The sequence below is a fragment of the Natrix helvetica genome, assembly GCF_964273705.1.
Source record: "Natrix helvetica genome assembly, chromosome: 2".
Taxonomy (NCBI): domain Eukaryota; kingdom Metazoa; phylum Chordata; class Lepidosauria; order Squamata; family Natricidae; genus Natrix; species Natrix helvetica.
In genome coordinates this window covers 136,693,330-136,714,083 of record NC_138552.1, presented here as the reverse complement: position 1 = coordinate 136,714,083, position 20,754 = coordinate 136,693,330, and the positions used below count along the sequence as shown (strand labels likewise).

The window sequence follows — 20,754 nt, the reverse complement described above, 5'->3', positions numbered from 1 at the left end:
TGCTTGTTAATTCCAAAGGATTGGGGGGCGAGAGGGTTACCTTCTCTGAGAAATAAGGGCCATCCTACCGGAGTGGGAATGGGGGGGGGGGGCTTTCTGCGGCAAACAGAAAGATGGAGAGGTGGTGGGAGTCCTTCCTTAGCGGATTCTAAGGGAGGGTCTTTAAGGCCATCTCAGGAATTCTCCGCCCCGTTCCTTTGGGGTCCACCTCTGACGCAAAACTCTCCCCTCCTTCCTCCGCTTGACTCAGGCGCGTATCCACCCTCCCTCCCTTAAATAGCCTGGATCTGCTCGTAGAAGAGAGCTGATACGAAGAAGCCTCAAGACTTTGCGTGCCAACTTGCTTGCTCCGCCAGCCATGATGCCTCGTGTGGCGCTGCTCAGCCTGCTCGGAATCGCAGCTCTGGCAGGTAAGTCCGACCAGCGAAGCAGGATCAGCACCTTGGACAGCGGCGATGGGATTGAGGACCGCGGAGGGATTGCCGAGCGCGGAAAAAGCTCAGTGGGAATTTCACAGACCTCAACAACCAAGAGCTTCTGTACTGGTTGAGAATTGGCACAGGGAGTCCTCTTCTGACAATGAACAGCTGATATATCAGTCTGCCTGTGGCTCTCATCTCATATAAAATGTTTGGGCTAGAAGTTTTATTAATTACCACCAATACATGCTCTTATCATACACATACAGAAACAAGAATGTGGATGCACGACATACGTGGTCTACTTAATGATTAATGATAGCTAGAGCGTTTCCACGTCTTTGCTGAAGGAAGCTCCAGCCAGATTCACTGCTGTGCAAATTAGCAGAGCCAAAATCTCACAAGTATGTTGGTATGTCCAGTCAATAGGCAGCTTCTGCCTTTCAGAAGTGCACTAGATTTCCCAGGTCAGAACCATCCATCCATAAACTGGGCTACGTTTTTCGGGGGGGGGGGCGGAGGAAAAGAGAAGATACTAAAGCTGGAGGAAATTAATGCAGTGTGCGTATGTATACATGTGTGAATGGACATATTTGTATCCGTATTTGTCTCTTAACTTGTATATGAGAAAAGAGGCAAGAAGGAAACTTTTGTGTAGTTATTGAGTGCAGGTACATGTTTGTTCTTTTTGTGTTTTTAAATATATAAATATATGGTTTAATTCTTCAATGATTAAATATATTGTGCAAATGTTCAGATCATGCTTTTTGGAAGTAAGATCTTTTTAAAAAAAATCTAAATGTTAAAATCACTGAAGAAAAGTAATATCCAGTAATTTGACAGGAATGTTACTAGTGGCTCTGTGTTTTATCAATTGACAAAAGCATATAAAAAGATATTATGCTTTTAAAATAACGTTTGACTTTTCTCCATCAGCTTGAACAAGCAGACGATTAAGAAAATGCTGCTTAGTCCTCATCAAATAAAAGCAGCTATTTTTTAACAGAAGTACTCTTGAGGGTAATTGTCACCGTTTAAGTATTGTTGCTCTTCCTTTAAAACCTGTGGCACTTAGACCTCTTTTTTTTTTAAGTCTTCTTGTTTCCCCTTACAAGTGTGTGGATTTTGTTTTTCAGGTTTTAAAGGTTTAGCAAGAATGGAAAAATATGATTCTTGAACTTCACATCTTTGTTTATCTGAATGCTGCACATGCAGAAAAGTAATTAAACAACAAAATGTATGCAGATGTTGACCAAATTGTGTGTGTTGTGTAAAATCTCATGCCCACACATCAGAAATTTATCCCGGATCTAGTAAAACTAATTCCATAATATGAATTGGAATCAGATTAGGAATGGACAATTTAAGTCCCTGCCATTTTATTCAGTCTACTCTATTATGATTGAATCTCAAATGAACTCTACTTGTTACAATAATGAAATGCAAATCTCAATTCCCCTATAGGCTCTATGTACTTAGCAGAGTATCAGCACCACTGAATTTAATGAGGCTTACAAGTTAGCATTTTTATATAAGAGAACAGTCAGTTTATCATTCTATACTCACTAGGAGTTGTCCCAGAATATAACTTGACATATATATTGTACAGTAGTTTAAAATCAGGTGATGTAACAGTGTAAAAATGTAATAATGTCACTCCTCCACAAAGAAATATAGAATCAAAGATAAATAGCCAATTGGTCATTTACTATTGTATTGTAATCTTCAAGAAGATTTAGAACTGCATGTAAAAATTATACATTGGCTCTCTATTTAAGTTAAGGCATGACCAAGCAGAACAATTTGAATGGCTAATTCTATAATTCCATTATCTTGTGACATACCAAAAATTGTCTTATTCATAAGAGTTCCCCAAAACCTTTAATTCTCATTAACTTTTCTCATGAACATCTATTAGACAATATAATATTCTATATTCAATCACTCTTACTTTTCTGGAATGAAGAGGAAGCATTAGCCACATGTATATAAGTAAAAATTGTTCGGTATGTATATGTTCACCATAGATACAGAATCTGAGAGTATTCAAACTTTTCTCAGGGATCCCTAAGGTACTCATATTATTCTCATATTAAATCCAGTTTAAGCGAGAAGTGTGGAGAAATATCATATATTATTATTGCTTCTTATGTTTGATAATGTCAGCAGAGCAAGGAATTCTCCCTGATGCCATTGGTATCATGTTGCTATTGATTAGTTCAGGAATTCTCAATCCCCTGGTCCATGGACCAGCACCAATCCATGGCCTGCCAGGGACTGGTCCATGCGAGCAAGTGGAATCCCCTCCTTGCACATACAGAACCACGAAACTACACCCCCACCTGGTCTGCAGAAAAACTGCTCTCCACCAAAGCAGTCTGCAGCACCCAAAAAGTTGGGGGGGGGGGGGGCACAGGACTAATTGGGTTAATAAACAGAATGGAGAGGTCCCTTCACTTCCAAAGCCTTCATCTGACTGCCCACTCAAACTTCTTTCCCTTGTCCTCTCCCACCTGAGGATTCCTGACCACACCAAGGATAAAAAGCCTTGCATTCCTCTTTTCAATATTGGAAACATAGGGATAATATATTGCTGATGCCTCTTCCATTTTTGCAGATGCTCCAATGCATAGCTCTATTGCTGGCAACGTGGTAACCAAGGCAAAGAAGGAAGGAAGGAAGGAAGCTTGTATATTTGTATATTACTCAGTGACAATATTTCAGATACTTTACCACCACTACAATCCTCACACACTGGTTACAATTCATTTGACTTCATTAACTTAAAACACTTCATCAGCATCCAAATCTTACAGGCTTTAACAGTATCTGTACTGGTCAGTGGCTTTTGTACCAACTGGAAGATCACCTTTAGTTGCTTTCATAGTCTGAGTGATTGGCATGCCTGCTGTTGAGGGCTAATGAAGCAGAATCATTCATGTACCTTAGAAGAGGGTCCTAGAAGATGTATTGACTCCAGGGAGTCATCCAACCTGGATTGCCTCCAGTATGATGTATCAATAATTCTCTGCTGTAGGTTAAATATAATAGAAGGAAGAACAGACAACTAGCAGGCAGCCTAATTATTTATTAATCTGTTTTACTATAATGTTTGTCCCCAGGCAACCTATTTTGCAGCTTTGATCATGGTGAGACATAACCCAATGAATTAGATCAGGTTTAGAGATAATGACCTACCCAGAACCATATGGTGAGATTTTTGCATGAGTGGAAGTTGGTATGTGTTTGTGTGTGTGTTGTGTACACACACACACACAACACACACAACACACACACCATGTTCTTGAACACCTCCTACTATGAGAAGGTTGGCTTTACATTAGCAAATTAGGGTTATTAATTTTGTGCTGTTTTCAGCTAGCTGCAATTACTGTAACCTTAATTAACCTTAATGGGATATATAGACTTGTACAAAGTTAAGGAACAATATGGTGGCTGATCCACCTGAACTCACTGTTGTATACCGAAACAAAAATCTAATGTTTCATCTAATGAAAAATAAGTATAGCATATTTGGTAGAGAAAGGCACAACATGTGTATACTTTCATAGCTTTAGGAAATAAACTAATAAAACTCTTTGCTGGGAAATGGATCTTTTGTAATCTGAGGCAATATTGTTCCTACCAGCAGTAACAGTAATTTATCACCATTACTGAGGGTTATTTTTGTTCAACTTGACCCATATTCTCTAATCCCGAACAACTGCATTGTGATGGGAAGATGCTATCTTCATGTATTATACATGTACAGTTGTCATATCTTATAGAACTACATGCACCTCATGCCAAGGAGGACATCAACATTTATATATAATAGTGTAGCTTTTCAACAGACAACACAGACAAAAGAAGCAACTATGTTGTGTGTGTTGCTTAATATGTATTGTAATTATATCAGTCACAACAATTATATTAAACAATTTCTTAATGTTCCTTTAATTCAAGACAGGACTTAGAAAAACAAAATTTCTCTTCGCCATTGCTCTAAAATTTTATTTCATAGAATTATATTCTCAAAATGAAATTTTCATTATTCTTGGTCTCAGATTTAAAACGGAAGGATCCCGACAGTAGGGAGTAAACAGAATCATCCATGCCTGGTATTAACAATATGATTTTTGCAACAAATTTTGGAAGCTATCTTATATTGGGTCAAATGTCTACGCTATTCTTTAATGGATGCCTGATTTGGATCTCAATTCCTTTTTATCTTCAGCTTGCACGGTTTATGGCAAAGGGTTGTAGCCTCCATCTTCAATATACTTCCTCCTTGGTCAAATGCATTGTCTTTTAAAGCTCATGTAGCCTCACAGCTTTGAGACAAGACCTTTTCTTAAACTTCTCAGTCTGTATTAAACACTCAGATCCTGGCTACACACTGGCCATTGCAGTTCATGTATTTTAATTAGCTGTAGAAAATGTCAGGATAAAACTTCACACTCAGTGATTCTCTTATGTGCTAGTTAAACGTTTGATACAAGTTGAAGAAAGAACAACCAGTGCATTGATGCGTTCTGAGTTTATCGACATTTGGAACTAGCAAAAATTGAATGGCTGTAGCTTAAAGGACACCCTTCTGCTGGTGATGCATTTTCCTTCCCCAAACAATGTCACCACTTTAGACAGGTGCTTTTGACCACTTCATTTATCCCACTGTTATTTCATGTTGCAATAGAGCAATTCATTGAAACATTGCTTTGACCTTTATCAGGATCTAGCAGCTTAATGAGTAGGGATTGTTCATCACATGGACCTCAGTGTTTGTTAATCTACGTATGTAATTGTATGGTACAATCCGGGTAATGGTATCCTCTTATCTTCACTACTGATTCGGTTGCGGGAGTGTGTGCGTATGCGCAGAAGATCCATGATGACGTCTGGGTGGGTGGGTGGAGCCTTGCACCACCACCACTACTGGTCAATGGTGGGTTTCAAAAATTTTTAGAACCTCTTCGGTAGGTGTGGCCTGCTTTATGGGAGTGGCTTGCCAGCCAAGTGACTGGATGGGAGTGGCTTGCCAGTCCTGTGACTGAGTGGGAGTGGCTTGGCAGTCATGTGACTGGGTGGGCATGGCCAACTTGTAAAATGTGGTGAAACTCACTTAATAACGCTCTTGCTTAGCAACCAAAATGTTGGCTCAGAAACTCTGGCATTTGAAGCACGCAAGTCTTAAAGCTGTCAAGTTACAAGACCCTTGCACCCCTAACCCTTTAGAAAAAAAACCCCAAGGGTTTTCAAACTTGATAGCTTTAAGATTTGTGGACTTCTACTCCCAGAATTCCTCCTCCAGTCATGTTGGCTCAGGAACTCTGGCATTGAAGCATGCAAGTCTTAAAGCTGTCAAGTTACAAGATCCTTGCACCCCTAACCCCTTAGAAAAAAACCTCCAGGGATTTTCAAACTTGACAGCTTTAAGACTTTAAGGTTTAGATAGGACTCTTAGAGGTGGGTGGGGCGATTGGTGAGCCAGCCAATCAGTGAGCAGCAGACAGGGCAGACATGGTGCAGATGGGTGGAGGGAGGGAGCTGGAACTGGTTCTAAACGGCATGGTAGATTTGTGGAACCTCTTTTATAGAAGAGGTTAGAACTGGCAGGAACCCACCCCTGCTACTGGTTCACCCAAACCAATGCGAACCGGCAGAATAACACCTCTGGTACAATCCCTCAAGATTTTCTTACAATTAAAGAAATAAGAGGACTACATCCCAAATTTTGTACATTTTTTTCCTCATGCATTAGAAATGGGATTCATTACCACCACCCCCGCATCCCTTCCATTTCAAATTTGATCCACAGATTCTCCAACTGTACAGAGTGGGGCACAAAAGATGCAGACGGGAGGGGAAATCCAAATAGATGCATTCCAGCTGGACTCAATACAGACACTAGAGTTTGTTGTATGTTGTACTGTGTGATCCTATCACACAGGATCCAAAGAACGTCAGATCTGTATCCAACCTTCTTTGCAGCCACAGCATAAAAGGATTTTGGTCTGGAATGTAGAATTCCTTCCATTTGGTCCAAGAGGCATCCCACGATGAAAAACATCAACATTAATATTGGTGAACACCTTTGTAATCTTAATACAGTGTTTATATAAGGAGAGAGGGAGAGAGAGAGAAACACTCAATGAACGGTGCTCCAGTCCAAATAGATAGTCCTCTATGCTCTTTTGCCAGCTGACAGATGGTAGCAATTTTTGTTCAGTGCTTAAATTACTGTTAGGGAATTAAACAAACTCAACAGCAATTTCACTTGCTTCCTACAATGCTTTCCTTTGTAAGCATTTTGAATGGCAGTTAGTTTAGGAGGTGGTGAATTTCAGTCTTTTCCGACAGTCTCAGCCTCATGGTCAGTCCCCATGTATGATGAGGATTGGAGTCCTGGAACATATGGCAGAGTTCTGGCTTGAGTGTCAGATCTGGCACAGCATTTGGCTTTCCATTAGAGTGCTCTTGCATTATAGCTCCTTTATGAATGGGGCAAATATAAAATCTAGTTAAGAACAATCTCTTCCCTGGACTGCCAACATTCATCCACGAATGACCAGATAATGACAGTGTTTTTTGTGTGCTAACTTTCAGCTAGAAATATCTCAATAAGCTTATCGTTATGTTCATTAAAAATATAGGAGGAGGCAGTATCAATAACATTAGAAATCCCTTTCTCATTCGCTTCAGTGACAAATAATCTGACAGCTCCATTTCTTGTTACCCTGGTCTCCTGAAAAAATAATAAAAACTTTCCACTTGTGAAATAATCCAGTTCTTCAGAGGGGACTGTCAATCTCTGATTGAAGGCGAGGGAGACTCTACTGCTCTTCTAGCATGCCAGTTCTTGAACTTCATGCTCTCACTATGAATACATTTCTTGTAATGTTCAACTAATATCTCTGTTTAGGTCAAGTCATGCCTTTTGGGGAAGCAAAGAACAAGTCTTTGATGGCATTAAGTAGAATGTTGATGTGTTAAGTTATACCCTTCTAATAACTAATACTAACTGCTACGTTTTCTTCTACACAATTGTTGGCATCCTTTTAAATCACATTGAGGAAGTTCTGTAACAGTATATTGACCCAGAATATAGGGACCAGAGGTCCCCTTCTTCTCCAAGCAGGAATCATGTAAAAAAAAAAAAGAGGAGAATCACATCAGACGTTAGATGATGATGACCGCAATAACAATGGAAAAAAATAATGCAATGTGTGCCTTTAATGCTTATAGTGATTTTAATGAAGCAATTAAAAGCATTGAGGTTTATTTAAACAACTGCAAAATTTCAATCCTCTAGGACAGGGGTGTCAAACGTGTCATGTCACGTTGCCGTCACGTGATGTTTTCCCCATTCGTGGAGCTGGGGTGGGCATGGCCTGCATGTGATGCATACGGCTCGTGGGCCGCCAGTTTGACACCCCTGGGTTGGGAGGTATCACAAAACAGAATTAAAGGGATTGACGCAGGTTGTGGTTTGACTACTTGTTAAGCGGGAAAGGGATAAATGATGGGGTTCCATATGATTATGGGAGGTAGGTGACTGCATGTGGGCATTTTTTCTTTACTCTAGATCAGGGGTGTCCAAACTTGGCTGGGGAATTCTGGGAGTTGAAGTCCACAAGTCTTAAAGTTCCCAAGTTTGGACACCCCTGCTCTAGATCATGAGTTCTTTAACTTTCAGGACCAAACCAGCTTCCCCATATAAATGATTGAAGATGAAGAAGACCCTTGAAGTGGAGGTTGCAGCTATCTCCTATACCACTGGCAGTTCTGCGGACAGATGACAAATATCTTGAAGTAAAAAGCAATTTACCAAAGAATACATGCTAGGAAAAATGGAATGCGTGCCAAGTGCCCAAAGGGTTTCTCCAATATTTTATTCAAAGCCTGTTCTAATTTACTCTCACACCGTATCGTTCCCTCTTTTATGAAGTATCAAATATCATGTTCTATCCCTGCACCTTATTTAATAGACATTGTCACTTGGAAGAGGCTGGAATGATCCAACCGGGCTGTCAATGCTGTTTTCATTTTTTTCTCTCTCCAAAAGTATACCTTAGCCCTTTGTAGCATCAAAGCTGCAAACGGATTTTGGGACGAGGGCGAGAAAGTACGGCACCTATTCTTCTGAACACGGCTTGGGCTGCACCCATGGGGTTTGCACTACCAATTAGTGTCCTGCCTGATGGATGGCTGAACATTGGATGTTCATTCATGATTAAACTGTGAGCAAACCAATTTGCTTATATTGGTGCTGTGTCTGCATCTGCTTTTTACTGCCTGCATTGCAGATGGAGGCAGGCACTTATGTGGGAGGGGGGGAGGCAGAGGATGGGGTGATTTCAAACACAGAGGCAGAACCAGCATTCCCTTGACACACTAAGGTGGGGAAAGAGACACTCCCAATGCCATCTGGCAACTTGCCAGGGACTTTTGCATTGCTACTAGGGTATCATAATTCAAAAACAATGTGAAAAGATTATATTGATATATTTAGTTGATCATACTTATTTCCTTGTTCTTCTTTCTTGGTACATTATAGCTGTTATTATTTGAACCCAAGGAACCTTTTAAAAAAGGTTTCATACAATCATGCTAGTGGGATAATACCAAATAACATGCTTTATTAATAAAGGAAGAATCACAATATCATATAAATCAGCTTCAGTAAGACTTGCAAATCAGGGTGGTAAACTAATATTTGTTTTTCATATTGAGAAGGAGAAGCATCTAAACAAAGATACAGTTATAAAATGAAATAATACCCCCACACTGGAACCAAACAAAATAAACCAAATAGTTCTCTCTGTTGTGTGTTTGTGTGTTTGTGTGTGTGTGTGTGTGTTTGTGTGTGTATTGCTCACATGTGAGCATGCAAAGGGAGGGGAGGGAAGCCTCTTCAAAACCTCAGAACTAGTTATTGCTTTAGCTTTGCAAGTCATAGTCACAACAAACTGCAATGTTGATGCATGGTTGTATTTTCACTATACAAATACGCATCGTTGTATATACAGTACATTGTAAATACAGTCAATTCTAATAACTCAAAATAGCCACATCAGGCTGCTCTCTGTCACACTTGGCTGGCCTGCTCCCAGATGTATTAGATGCAGTTTCTGCACTGCTGGAAATAAAGAGGATGCTGCTTGCTATCATTTGTCTAACCTCCTACTAGTACCTTTTTAAATAAAGAGAACTATGTTAAATCAGAATGAGCAGGGTGTCTGGTTGTGCAAATGGTGATATGGGAGCCCTAAAACTAGGGCATGAAAATTATTCTTTGATTGGAAAAAAATGCTTTGAAATATTCAATAAAACCAAAGCGGGTATAGCTGTCTTTTTCTAAAGGTGTGATTTTAAACTCTCTTCTAATGTTTATCTTTTTGGTTTATAGGTATTCATTCAGCTCCAGTAGAAAATGATGACCATGCTGGAGAAATGGTGAGCAGAAAACTTATTTATCTAAAAAGTGAAATGTATTAGGTCACTTTTGTAGGAGAAGGAGTGGCAGGGCCTGGGGCAGAGTTAAGAGAGGGATCAGCTTAAAATGGTTATATTCACACCAGCAGTCTAAATTCAACCCTTCTTGAATTATAGTTGACTAGATTCTTGTGAATAGGCATGAGCAATAAATCAGCTTAGTTGGAACTTAACACATGGTCCTGATTATTTGCACCTGACACCTTTCACAGATAATTAGAAATTATTGCATGCTCTAGAGACATACAAAGTGCCTTCTACATAGGCACTACCATGTTTTAATGGATGACAACTCCTTTGTTTGGAGTAAGGACCTTTCGGAACAATTTAGCAAGGGACAGGGACAGGAGTCTTTTGTAAGCAAGATAATTTAATGAACCTGGTGGCCTCCTCTTCTCTCGTGCATTTTTTTTCCTGGATTGTGCCCAATTCAACATTTCCATATGGATGTTCAAACCGGGGAAATGTTCATTCTCTTCCCGTATTTTTGTTGTCAACCAAAACATCTCTTCTAGGAGTCGATTTTTACAATACTAAGACAAGAACACAAAATGTTTGCATTGAGACACCTTAAGTCTAACTGAAGTCATGGGAATTCCAGCTACTATGTCTCATTGCATAGTATTTCATGGCAAGCCCAAATCATGGTGCCCTAACATAGAATCTTTCCATAAGTGACCCTGAATTAGCTTAGCCATATCTTATGAAATGAAAACTGAATTTGTGCAGTACTTCATAATACAATGCAGGATATTTGACTGGTGTTTATATAATTTTAAACCTTCTATATTTTCTGTCTTCTCAAAAAAGCAGGATCACCATATATTTCTTGGTAGGTACTAAAATTGAGATCAGTGCAGGTAGAAGATGATGTTAATGAGGAGGGAAGAAAATGTTGATGGCGAGCTGGCTACAAAACTACTGTACCTTGACCTAAAATTCAGCAGCATGATTCTATGGGGATTAGATGCCACAAAAATATGGCTGAAGTTTCCACGTGGGGCTGGAGGCCCTTTGAAATAAATAAGGCCTATGAAAGAACCCCATTTTTGTTGGTGTCACATGCTTTGGAAATCTATTGGCCTAAACTTTTGGATTTCCTCCTCTTGTTTATACACTGATGGTGAAGATAAAGATGCTATTATTTTAGCTGGGGATTTTTTTTTTTTGAGCAACTATTAAACAACTTAGAAATTTAGTTTCTTTTGCTTCGGGATTACTTACTCACTTGGAATCTTCCAATTCTAAATTTGTTTTCCATGTTTATGATTTTAATCAGCTTGAATATTTGGTTGAAATATTTCAAAACTAAATGAATCATCTTCCTTTGCTGCTTTTGATCTAGATAACCCGATGTATTATAGAAGTCCTTTTGAACAGTCTGTCAAAAGGCAATTCTCCGCTTATTAATCCACAGTGTAAGGAGCTTCTGAAGAAAAGTAAGTGTGTATCTTTAAAAAAATCCTAGCATACTTTCTATTAGCCTTTATATTAGTTGAACATTATATAACGTTGTAATATTTATGTAAAGTGGACTGGGAGACTTCCAAAATTGCTCAATTACAACTTCCAACATATCTTACCAGTACTACTAGAAATTGTTGGGAAATGTAGCTCAACAATATCTGAAGAAACATATTCCAAGTTCCTAGTGTAAACGGAATTGACAGTGGCTTAAGAATCCACAGTCTTTCTTATTTATTTATTAAATTTATCTGACTACTTAAAGTAGACTCCGATAGACATGGCACTATGTATTGGAGGCATTTCTGGGAAAGTGAAGCTTCCCGGCAAGCACATTATAGAGAAGCAGAAATACATTGCTTCTAACTAATTTCGTTGTATTTAAGCACAATGACAATAAGATTATACATACTTTTCCGAAGAATCATATTGTGGTGGAATCTCCAGCTGGAGTGGGGTGTGGACTCAAGACTGAAGCTTGGAATCCCTCCAGTTGTGGAAGTAACAGAGGTCAGACCCCACTTAAAATCCTTGAAGCCTTCACCTGTCTGTTCCTAAGATAATGAAATCAACCTCACAACTTCATTTATTCCCCTGGTCACATAAATCTGTTGGCATAACCAGATCTTGAGGGACTTTCAGAAACTCATGATGTGGTCAATCTTATCTCTGAGGGAGAAGATTCCACAATAAAAGTGCAGCCTACCAAATTTAGGCCTCTAAACAATGGAACTTACAATATATCCATTCTGTGAGATCTAGCTGAAAAATGGCTCATTGAAGAGTACAAGTGTTAATGCAAATAGCAATGTGAGTATTAATTTTCAGAAAGCTGACAAGAAGTTAATAGGTTCCAAGTGCAGTTACTGATTATGAATCCACATGCACTCTGATCTAGCACAAGCAACACACACACACACACACACACACACACACACACACACAGTCTGAATAGAAAACATGAAGAATATCTGAAAATGGAATTTATTTGGACTGGAGATCCACTTGCCCCAATCCCATAGTACTTGCTCAGGAAGTTTGGGCTAAGAAATGTTTATATTATTTTTATAATATATTAGCGTTATTATAATATACTAGCTGATAACCCGGCATTGCCTGGGTATTTATTTATCCTAATCCTGTATTAGACAGGAAAATCCCTGATTTCGGCTGCAATTAAATTAGTTACAAATGTTTTCCCGGTGTCCCCAAAAGTGTCAAGAAAAGTGATACCACCTTGTTTTGCTAGCTGATCCATGATCATTTGGTATGCTTTTTTCTGATTAGATTGATGTAGATGTGGTTTCTTGTCCACAATATTTGCACTAATCTGTTCGATGTTTTTCTTTTCTCATATGTAATCTGTTTGAAGAATGTCATGTCGGTCTCATAGTGGTGCAGACAGGTCGAGTTGCAGTAATGTTTTATTAATCATGGCAATACATTTGTCCTCAAAAATAACCAAAGCCTTGTTAAAAATGTCCGGACCAAACATAATTTCTAGTGTTGGATTTTCCCCCTTACCAGAGGGAGCCTCCTTGTGGAGTACTGTGAAGCCGTTACCATGGCAACTCCACTATGCCATTTTATAGCAGTAGAATAGAAGCTGTTTTAAGGCACAACAGGCTGTATCTTAACAGAACACACACCCTGAGGGATGTTAGCGGTATCTTACCCCTACAATATTTGTTTACAGAGAGTAAGTCATTTGTGTACCAAGTTTAGTTGAAATTGTTCCAGACATTCCAGAGTTATACTGGAACAAACACACACACACACACACAGCCATTTATATACATATATAAGATAGTAAGATTGTTACACGGGAAAAGGCCCGAATACAACAAGACCAGCTTATATATACACATACATACATACATACAGTACTGTGCAAAAGTTTTAGGCAGATGTGAAAAAACGCTGTAAACAAAGAATGCTTTCAGAAATATAAATAATGATTGTTTATTTTCAAAATGCAAAGTGGGCGAACAAAAGAAAAATCTAAATCAAATCAATATTTGGTGTGACCACCCTTTGCCTACACTTTCACACAGTTTTTGAAGGAACTCGGCTGTTCCAAACATCTTGGAGAACTAACCACAGATCTTCTGTGGATGTAGGCTTTCTCACATCCTTCTGTCTCTTCGTGTAATCCCAGACACACTCGATGATGTTGAAATCAGGGCTCTGTGGGGGCCATGCCATCACTTCCAGTACTTCTTGTTCTTCTTTACGCTGAAGATAGTTCTTAATGACTTTGGCCTTATGTTTGGGGTTGTTGTCCTGCTGCAGAATAAATTTGGGGCCAATCATACGCCTCCCTGATGGTATTGCATGATGGATAAGTATCTGCCTGTATTTCTCAGCATTGAGAACACCATTAATCCTGACCAAATCTCCAACTCCATTTGCAGAAATGCAGCCTCAAACATTCAGGGAACCTCCACCATGCTTCACTGTTGCCTGCAGACACTCATTATTGTACCGCTCTCTAGCCCTTTGACGAACAAACTGCCTTCTGCTACAGCCAAATATTTCAAATTTTGACTCATCAGTCCAAAGCACCTGCTGCCATTTTTCTGCACCCCAGTTCCTTTGTTTTCATGCATACTTTAGCCGCTTGGCCTTGTTCCCACGTTGGAGGTATGGCTTTTTGGCTGCAACTCTTCTATGAAGACCACTTCTGGCCAGACTTCTCCAGACAGTAGATGAGTGTACCTGGGTCCCACTGGTTTCTGCCAGTTCTGAGCTGATGGCACTGCTGGACATCTTCCTATTTCGAAGAGCAATAAGTTTGATGTGTCTTTCATCTGCTGCACTAAGTTTCCTTGGCCGACCACTGCGTCTACGATCCTCAACGTTGCCCGTTTCTTTGTGCTTCTTCAAAAGAGTTTGAACAACACATCTTAAAATCCCAGTCTGCTTTGTCTGGGAGAGACCTTGTTGATGCAGTATAATTACCTTGTGTCTTGTTGCTGTGCTCAATCTTTCCATGACATGAAACAACCTCACCTTGGTAGCAGAGTTTGGCTGTTCCTCACCCAGTTTTAAGCCTCCTACACAGCTGTTTCTGTTTCAGTTCATGACTGGGTGTCAATGTGACATTGATGATCATCAGCACCTGTTTGGTATAATTGGTTGATCATACACCTGACTATAATCCTACAAAACCCCTGACTTTGTGCAAGTGTACCTAGAATAATTGCTGCTGTTGTGAAGGTAAAGGGTGATCACAACAAATATTGATTTGATTTAGATTTTTCTTTTGTTCGCTCACTTTGCATTTTGAAAATTGACAGAAATAAACAATCATTATTTATATTTCTGAAAGCATTCTTTGTTTACAGCATTTTTTCACACCTGCCTAACACTTTTGCACAGTACTGTACATACACACACATATACATATTATGGCATGAAATACATAAAACAATATACTGTAAATGGTAAATTTAGTATTTCATTTCTTATTAAAGTTTTGGTGCAAAATGTCAGCCAATCAATTCTACAGCCAGCTCTCTCACTCAATGACTCTGGATGGATTACAATTCAAAAAATATATTACAATGAAGGAACTAAAATATTTTAAAACAATAAAAAACAATAAAAGCATCCAAAACAAATATACACAGTAGCCAAGATGCTTGGCCAGTTAGAAATATAGCCAAGAAATGGGGCCCTTGACATATTCAGCCCTCAGGCTTGGGAACATTTTAAACAACTTAGTTTTAAAAGGGGACATGAATACATATATACAACCATAATGTTAACCTTATTCATCAAAAAAAAGAGTGCCCATGTTCTAGGACAAGCTAAAGCAGCAAAGGTCCCTAAGCTTCTTCTTGACAGATAAATGTTTATAGGCAAGAACCTTTGCATGCTTGTAAAAGAGTAAGTAGTCCTCCATGTGCATTCTGTGACCTGATTTTTTTTTTAAAGTCAGGTTAAATATTTGTATCCATTCAGATTGTCAATACGGGTTCAAAAATTGCTGATTTCTATCCATAGGGCTCATAGAAGAGCTCCATTGTTTTCTTTTGCTACAGCTTGATGGCATGGCTGTTGCCAGGTGAGAGTTGAGGGAATGTTGGGGAAATAGTGAGCAAGTGATGAAGTCACCACTGGCCATTGTGAGATATGCACAATGTAATAATAGTACAAAGAAAAAAAATCCCATGGTTGTTGATTCTCTTTGGGAGGTCCTGAAAAGAAAGGAAAAGTGGAAGAAAATCAGCGACAGAGGACAGGTAATCCACAATGAACATGAAAATGTAATGGTATTATAATGAGGAAGTATATTTTGTTTTGTTGCAGGTGAACAACAAAAACAAAAAGAGAAAAATGTACAGCAAGACATGGAACTTGGCACAAGAACCTTATCGGAATCAGAAGAATTAACTAAGCAGTCAGAAGGGACTGTGAGGGAAGAACAAGATGTGAGTGAAGAAGAGTTTAAAAGACACACAGAAGGAGATGATAAGTGGCATCTAGAAACACATAAAAAAGGGGGAAGCAGCAACCCACAAACTGCCTCCCAAGGGACCTCTTATGCTTTGGATAGAGACCATAAAGAAGAAGAAAAGAAAGAGAATGAAAAAGGAGCTGAGGAAGATAATTACAAAAGAAATCACCACAATGAAGATGGAGGCAAAGAAAAAAAAGCCGGCGAAGAAGTAGAGTCTGAGCCTCTAGAGAAAAAGTCCGTTCTTACATCTGGAAAAGTGAATGAGGGAGATTACAAGCATTCTCATGGCCAAAAGTATGTGGAAGAAATAATTCAGAGTCAAGAAAGGGAAAATGAAGACAGTGAGGAGGAGGAGGAAGAAAAGGAAGAGGAGGAGGAGGAAGAAGAGGAGAGTAATGAAAAGTATCATCATAGCTTTCATGAAGAATTTGAAGATTCTTCAGAGAGGGACGGTGGCGAAACAGAGAAGCAAGACCACAAATCAGGACATTACCGAAGAAAACCAATATTGGGTAAGTCCCCTGAATACAACAGGCATCATATTGGTGAAAAAAGAGGCTCATCTGAAGAGCCCAGTGAGGAAGAAAGTGAATTCTGGACTAAAAGGAGTCATCAACCCAACCATTATGAGAGAGGACATTACTTTGTGGAGCCAAGAAACGCTATTGAAATGCATAGATATGAGGAAATGGATAGAGGGATCAGGAACCAAGGATATTGGGATCAACACTACCCCAGCCAAGAGGACAGTGATGAAGACATGAAGCAACAGAGCGAGGAAAATGAAAGGAAACAGTATCAGTACATGAGGAAAAGACTTTTCGGTGGACCATCAAGGGAGATCAGACATCACTACGAAGTAAGGGTCCCTTACAGCAAAGCAAGGAAGGGAAATGGAGGTATGAAACAAAGCCATGATAGCATAAATGAGAAACGGCACCATGACCAACCAAGCATACAGCTAGAGATGGCAAAACCACAAAACAAGGAGAGAGAAGGAGATGGAGAGCAGCGACTCAATAGCCAAGAAGAAAAGCACTATGCTAGTAATGATGGAGAGCTAGAAACTCCACACTACGAGAGAGGAAAACACTTTGAGAATAAAAGGACTCTTCTGCTAGAGGAGGGCTACCCAAGAAGCCACTATCTTGTAGAAAATGTAAAAAGAGCTTTAACATCATTTTATTCCCAACAGCCCAGGTGGAAAAACAGACCTGTGGACAAGAACGCTGACATCATCAATCCACTGTTGGAGAGTGAAGAACACAAGTCCCACTTGAATAAGAGGGAATTCTTTCCTGAATATAATGATTATGACTTGTGGGAGAAGAAACAGATCCTGGATAGCTTAAGCCCCAAACAGGACAACAATAATAATCCTGAGAGGCTATACAAACCTGAGATAAAAAGGCAGTATGATAGAATGGATGAGCTGGCCCATCTTCTGAGCTACCGGAAGAAATCTGCAGAATTTCCAGAACTCTACAGCTCAAAAGAAGACGTTGAAAGGGGACACGTAATAAGAAGTGGCAAGGACAAATTTAATCAGAGGCCTCTGACACCCGAAGAGGTATTTATTTTATGATTTCTAAGAAAGCTAGAACAATTCTTTTCTAAAAAAGTCTTTTATTTCAACAAAAGAATACAATATGTGGCTAGGCGCAACATATTGTACGTTAGGGTTATATTCTCAGTATCATGTTGACAACTTTGTATGTGATAAAACAGTATGAAGCCGTTATTTCAGGCTTCATACAGTCGTCAAATAACTGACAGGACCATCAATGTGTTCCAGTTAATAATCTGGCTTTAGCTGTCTTTCACTTAGCCTTCTCTGTGTCTAGGTATCATTTACACTTGTACTTCACTGGAATGACGCAACCTGCTGAAGTTGCTTCATAATTACCCTATTGAAAGTGTCAGCAAAACTGGATCTTAAGAGGAGGGAAGAAAAATCCTGAGTGTTAAAAATATCTAGGAAGCTGTCAAACAAGGACATGTTCTGATTTATTTAGTGCAGAAGATGTTAAGACTCCAAGTAACTTATTTGAAATGAAAATATCTAGAATTGTACAATCTACTTAGTCCCTGTTTAGATCAACTTCTTTGTCATGGCATGGCAAAGCATTGGCTAAGGCAAGACTGAAAGAACTTTCTTCTGGGGATAATCTGTAACGATCTTTCTAGTTATAGACTAAGCTAGAGGGAAACCTTAGTTCTGATGTTATTTCTTACAAAATACCTGAACAAAAGGTAAGCTCCAGGAAGTCCTACATATATATATATTTAAGGAAGGCATTCAGATTGTAAGCCACTAGGCTCATTCTTCTTGCTTAAAATTGATCTAGTTAAAATAGCTGCATTTCTGGACTGAAGTGTTTCTGAAGTGTTTTATGTTCCTCATAGTCTTCAAGCATGGCTTTTAAGGCATTCACTACGTTTTTCACTGTAATATGGAAGAGGACTAATTAAAATGTTATATAGGGAACACTTTGACCCAGGCCAGTCACCTAATCTAAGGTTTCACTCAAGCAAGATACATCTGTGTATAAACATACATACGTGCTTAGCTGCATGACACTCAACACTGCTCATCACAACAGTGACCTGTTTAAACTTTGAGTAAAAAAATCTCTTGTTCTATTCATGTGTTCATTTAAATTCTGGGCTGCAGGCCTCATTTCCTCCCATACTTCCTACTTAGAAATAGTCAGATTTCTATCAGGCTGCCTACGTTTTCAGGAATGACACATCCTGACTTTCAGTATTACACTATATCATGTCTCACTGAAATAACTACAAGCGAGTTTGCACGGAGTGACATAACTGCCATACTATAAATTCATGCTCTGGAAAACCATCCGACCACATGACAAATGATCAGTGCCAAATATTCTTGGCAACTATAAGGATGCAGAGATGAATTAAAAATCTGAAGAAAAGCATGAAGATGATTTCTGGTCATTTTGGCAAAATGTAAACAATTGGCACTTATAAACTGATTCCTAGAGAAACTGTAGTTCTCTATAAATATTAAGTCAAACTCACAAGTTATCATAGTACACAAACATGATAATGGCACAGGTTAACATCACATGGTTGATCTCCCTGTTTAGGAATCATCACTATGCTTTGATGGAAAATAAGATTAATTTCATCGTGCTCTCCTTACGGAAACGGATCACATGAATCGTAAAAATAGAATGCAGGAGTATTTAGAACTCTTCCCTACATTTCCTTTCTCAGTTTTCTTGAGTGATGTTTGGGAGATTATGCATTTACAAAATTTTATTGCAATAAAACCATATTTTACAAGTATTTTGCAAAAGCTACATAGGTAATTAAAATCTAGTAAAATAGAATGTTTAATTCTTATAGAACGTTGAGTACTTTTTTCTGATCGGTTTCTTGACTTTTGTGAAAGCAGCCCCTGGATGTCCCCCACATACATGTGCATACGTATGTTGCTTACTTTATACAGCTTTAATAGAAAAGGCAATTGGAAGAGCCAGGAAAAGTAACTAGAGCTACATTAGAATTAAAAATCCAAACCTAATACTTGCATATGAGCCACAATCAAATCTAATTAAATCTAAACCCAATAAGTTCACTATGCAGTACAATTGCATGAATGTCTAACAATTAAATTCTCAAAGTAAAAAAAAAAGTGTTGTATGCTTTTAAGGTCATAATCTACATGGATTTCCTTTTCCATTATCACAGGAGAAAGAACTGGAAAACCTGGCTGCTATGGATTTGGAACTGCAGAAGATAGCTGAAAAATTCAACAATAACCAGAGAGGATGAATTTTATTTGACGTAATGTGGTATGGTGAAGAGTAGCTTTATTTAAACTATCCCGTATTTACTAGTAAAGTCATTCCCTCAAATGTTGTTCTTCTCCCTAATTAGAAATAGTTTACCATCCTTTAAATATATAATTTACACCAGTACAAAGCATCTTTCTGTTCCAAAAGATTTCTTCAGATCAGCATGGATTCTTGCCTTCTGAATTTTGAAATGCATGAGGATAATTGTGTGTGCGTTCTTCAGAAATATATTATCTTGGTAAAAAATAATAAACTTTACATTGTCTACATACTGTAGTTAACTGCATGTGCTCCTGCATAGCTTGTTTATGATTTACACAGATTTGTCAGAGGAGATACAGTAGTATGCTTGTAAGTCTATATTGGAACTAGGTTTTTGTTCCTTATAACTTAGTATATTTTGTAGTACCTTAAAATCTACTTTGGAACGCTGACAGCATCAAAATAGATGCACCATCTACTCCCATGTTATTATGAGATAAACTGAACACTTACAGCTTATGAAAAAAGGACACTGGCTGCAGTTCTCCCACAAAAGCATTGAATGTGCTTCTTAAACTACCCCCAAAGTTTCTATGGAATTGTATTTTTAGAGTCATTGACACATAAGTGGCTAGCTGCATAATTGCTGCCTTGCATTGTTTATAAATATAAGGTGGGATTAAAATAAACTAAAATAAATGTTTGCAGCATTTATAGCAATTAATTTTAATGTAATATATATTTAGTTTTTATTGTACACTCATCAACTTTATTTTGGGCTCACTCACCTTTGGTGATATGGTCCTCGCCACTACTCAAGGAATACAAAGATTAGAGATACCCCAGCTTTAAAAGAAAAGTGAATTTTAACCATCTGGTAGTGTCAGAATACCTGAAGGAATTATGGTAGTGAAGTACTCAACAGGACAAAATTTCTGCTTTTCATCATATTCTGATGCTGATGATCTTCACAAGACTTCCAACTTATTTTATAGCTGTTAATTCTAGTACCACTTAAGCAGATTGTTTTTATTAAATCTTGACAACAGGCCTAGAAAATGATTCCTTTATATGAAAGTGAGCAGGCTTTGTTTATTCT

The 20,754-nt window shown here is 38.6% G+C and overlaps 1 protein-coding gene across 1 annotated transcript; it reads left to right on the top strand.

Annotated features, from left to right (window-relative positions):
* Nucleotides 1–262: 262 nt before the first annotated feature.
* CHGB (chromogranin B) lies at nucleotides 263–20,358 on the top strand. Its single transcript, XM_081941384.1, has 5 exons — nucleotides 263–410; nucleotides 9,829–9,875; nucleotides 11,260–11,353; nucleotides 15,693–17,413; nucleotides 19,567–20,358. Exons 1-5 carry the CDS (start codon nucleotides 359–361, stop codon nucleotides 19,648–19,650), a joined length of 1,998 nt encoding a protein of 665 aa, XP_081797510.1. The 5' UTR covers nucleotides 263–358; the 3' UTR covers nucleotides 19,651–20,358.
* Nucleotides 20,359–20,754: the final 396 nt, after the last annotated feature.

Excerpts from the sequence above, each read along its gene's own strand:
- CHGB (XM_081941384.1), top strand. The coding sequence starts at position 359 with ATGATGCCTCGTGTGGCGCTGCTCAGCCTGCTCGGAATCGCAGCTCTG. Across the intron at positions 9,876-11,259 it reads ATGACCATGCTGGAGAAATG|ATAACCCGATGTATTATAGA; the intron begins GTGAGCAGAAAA and ends CTTTTGATCTAG. Across the intron at positions 11,354-15,692 it reads TAAGGAGCTTCTGAAGAAAA|GTGAACAACAAAAACAAAAA; the intron begins GTAAGTGTGTAT and ends GTTTTGTTGCAG.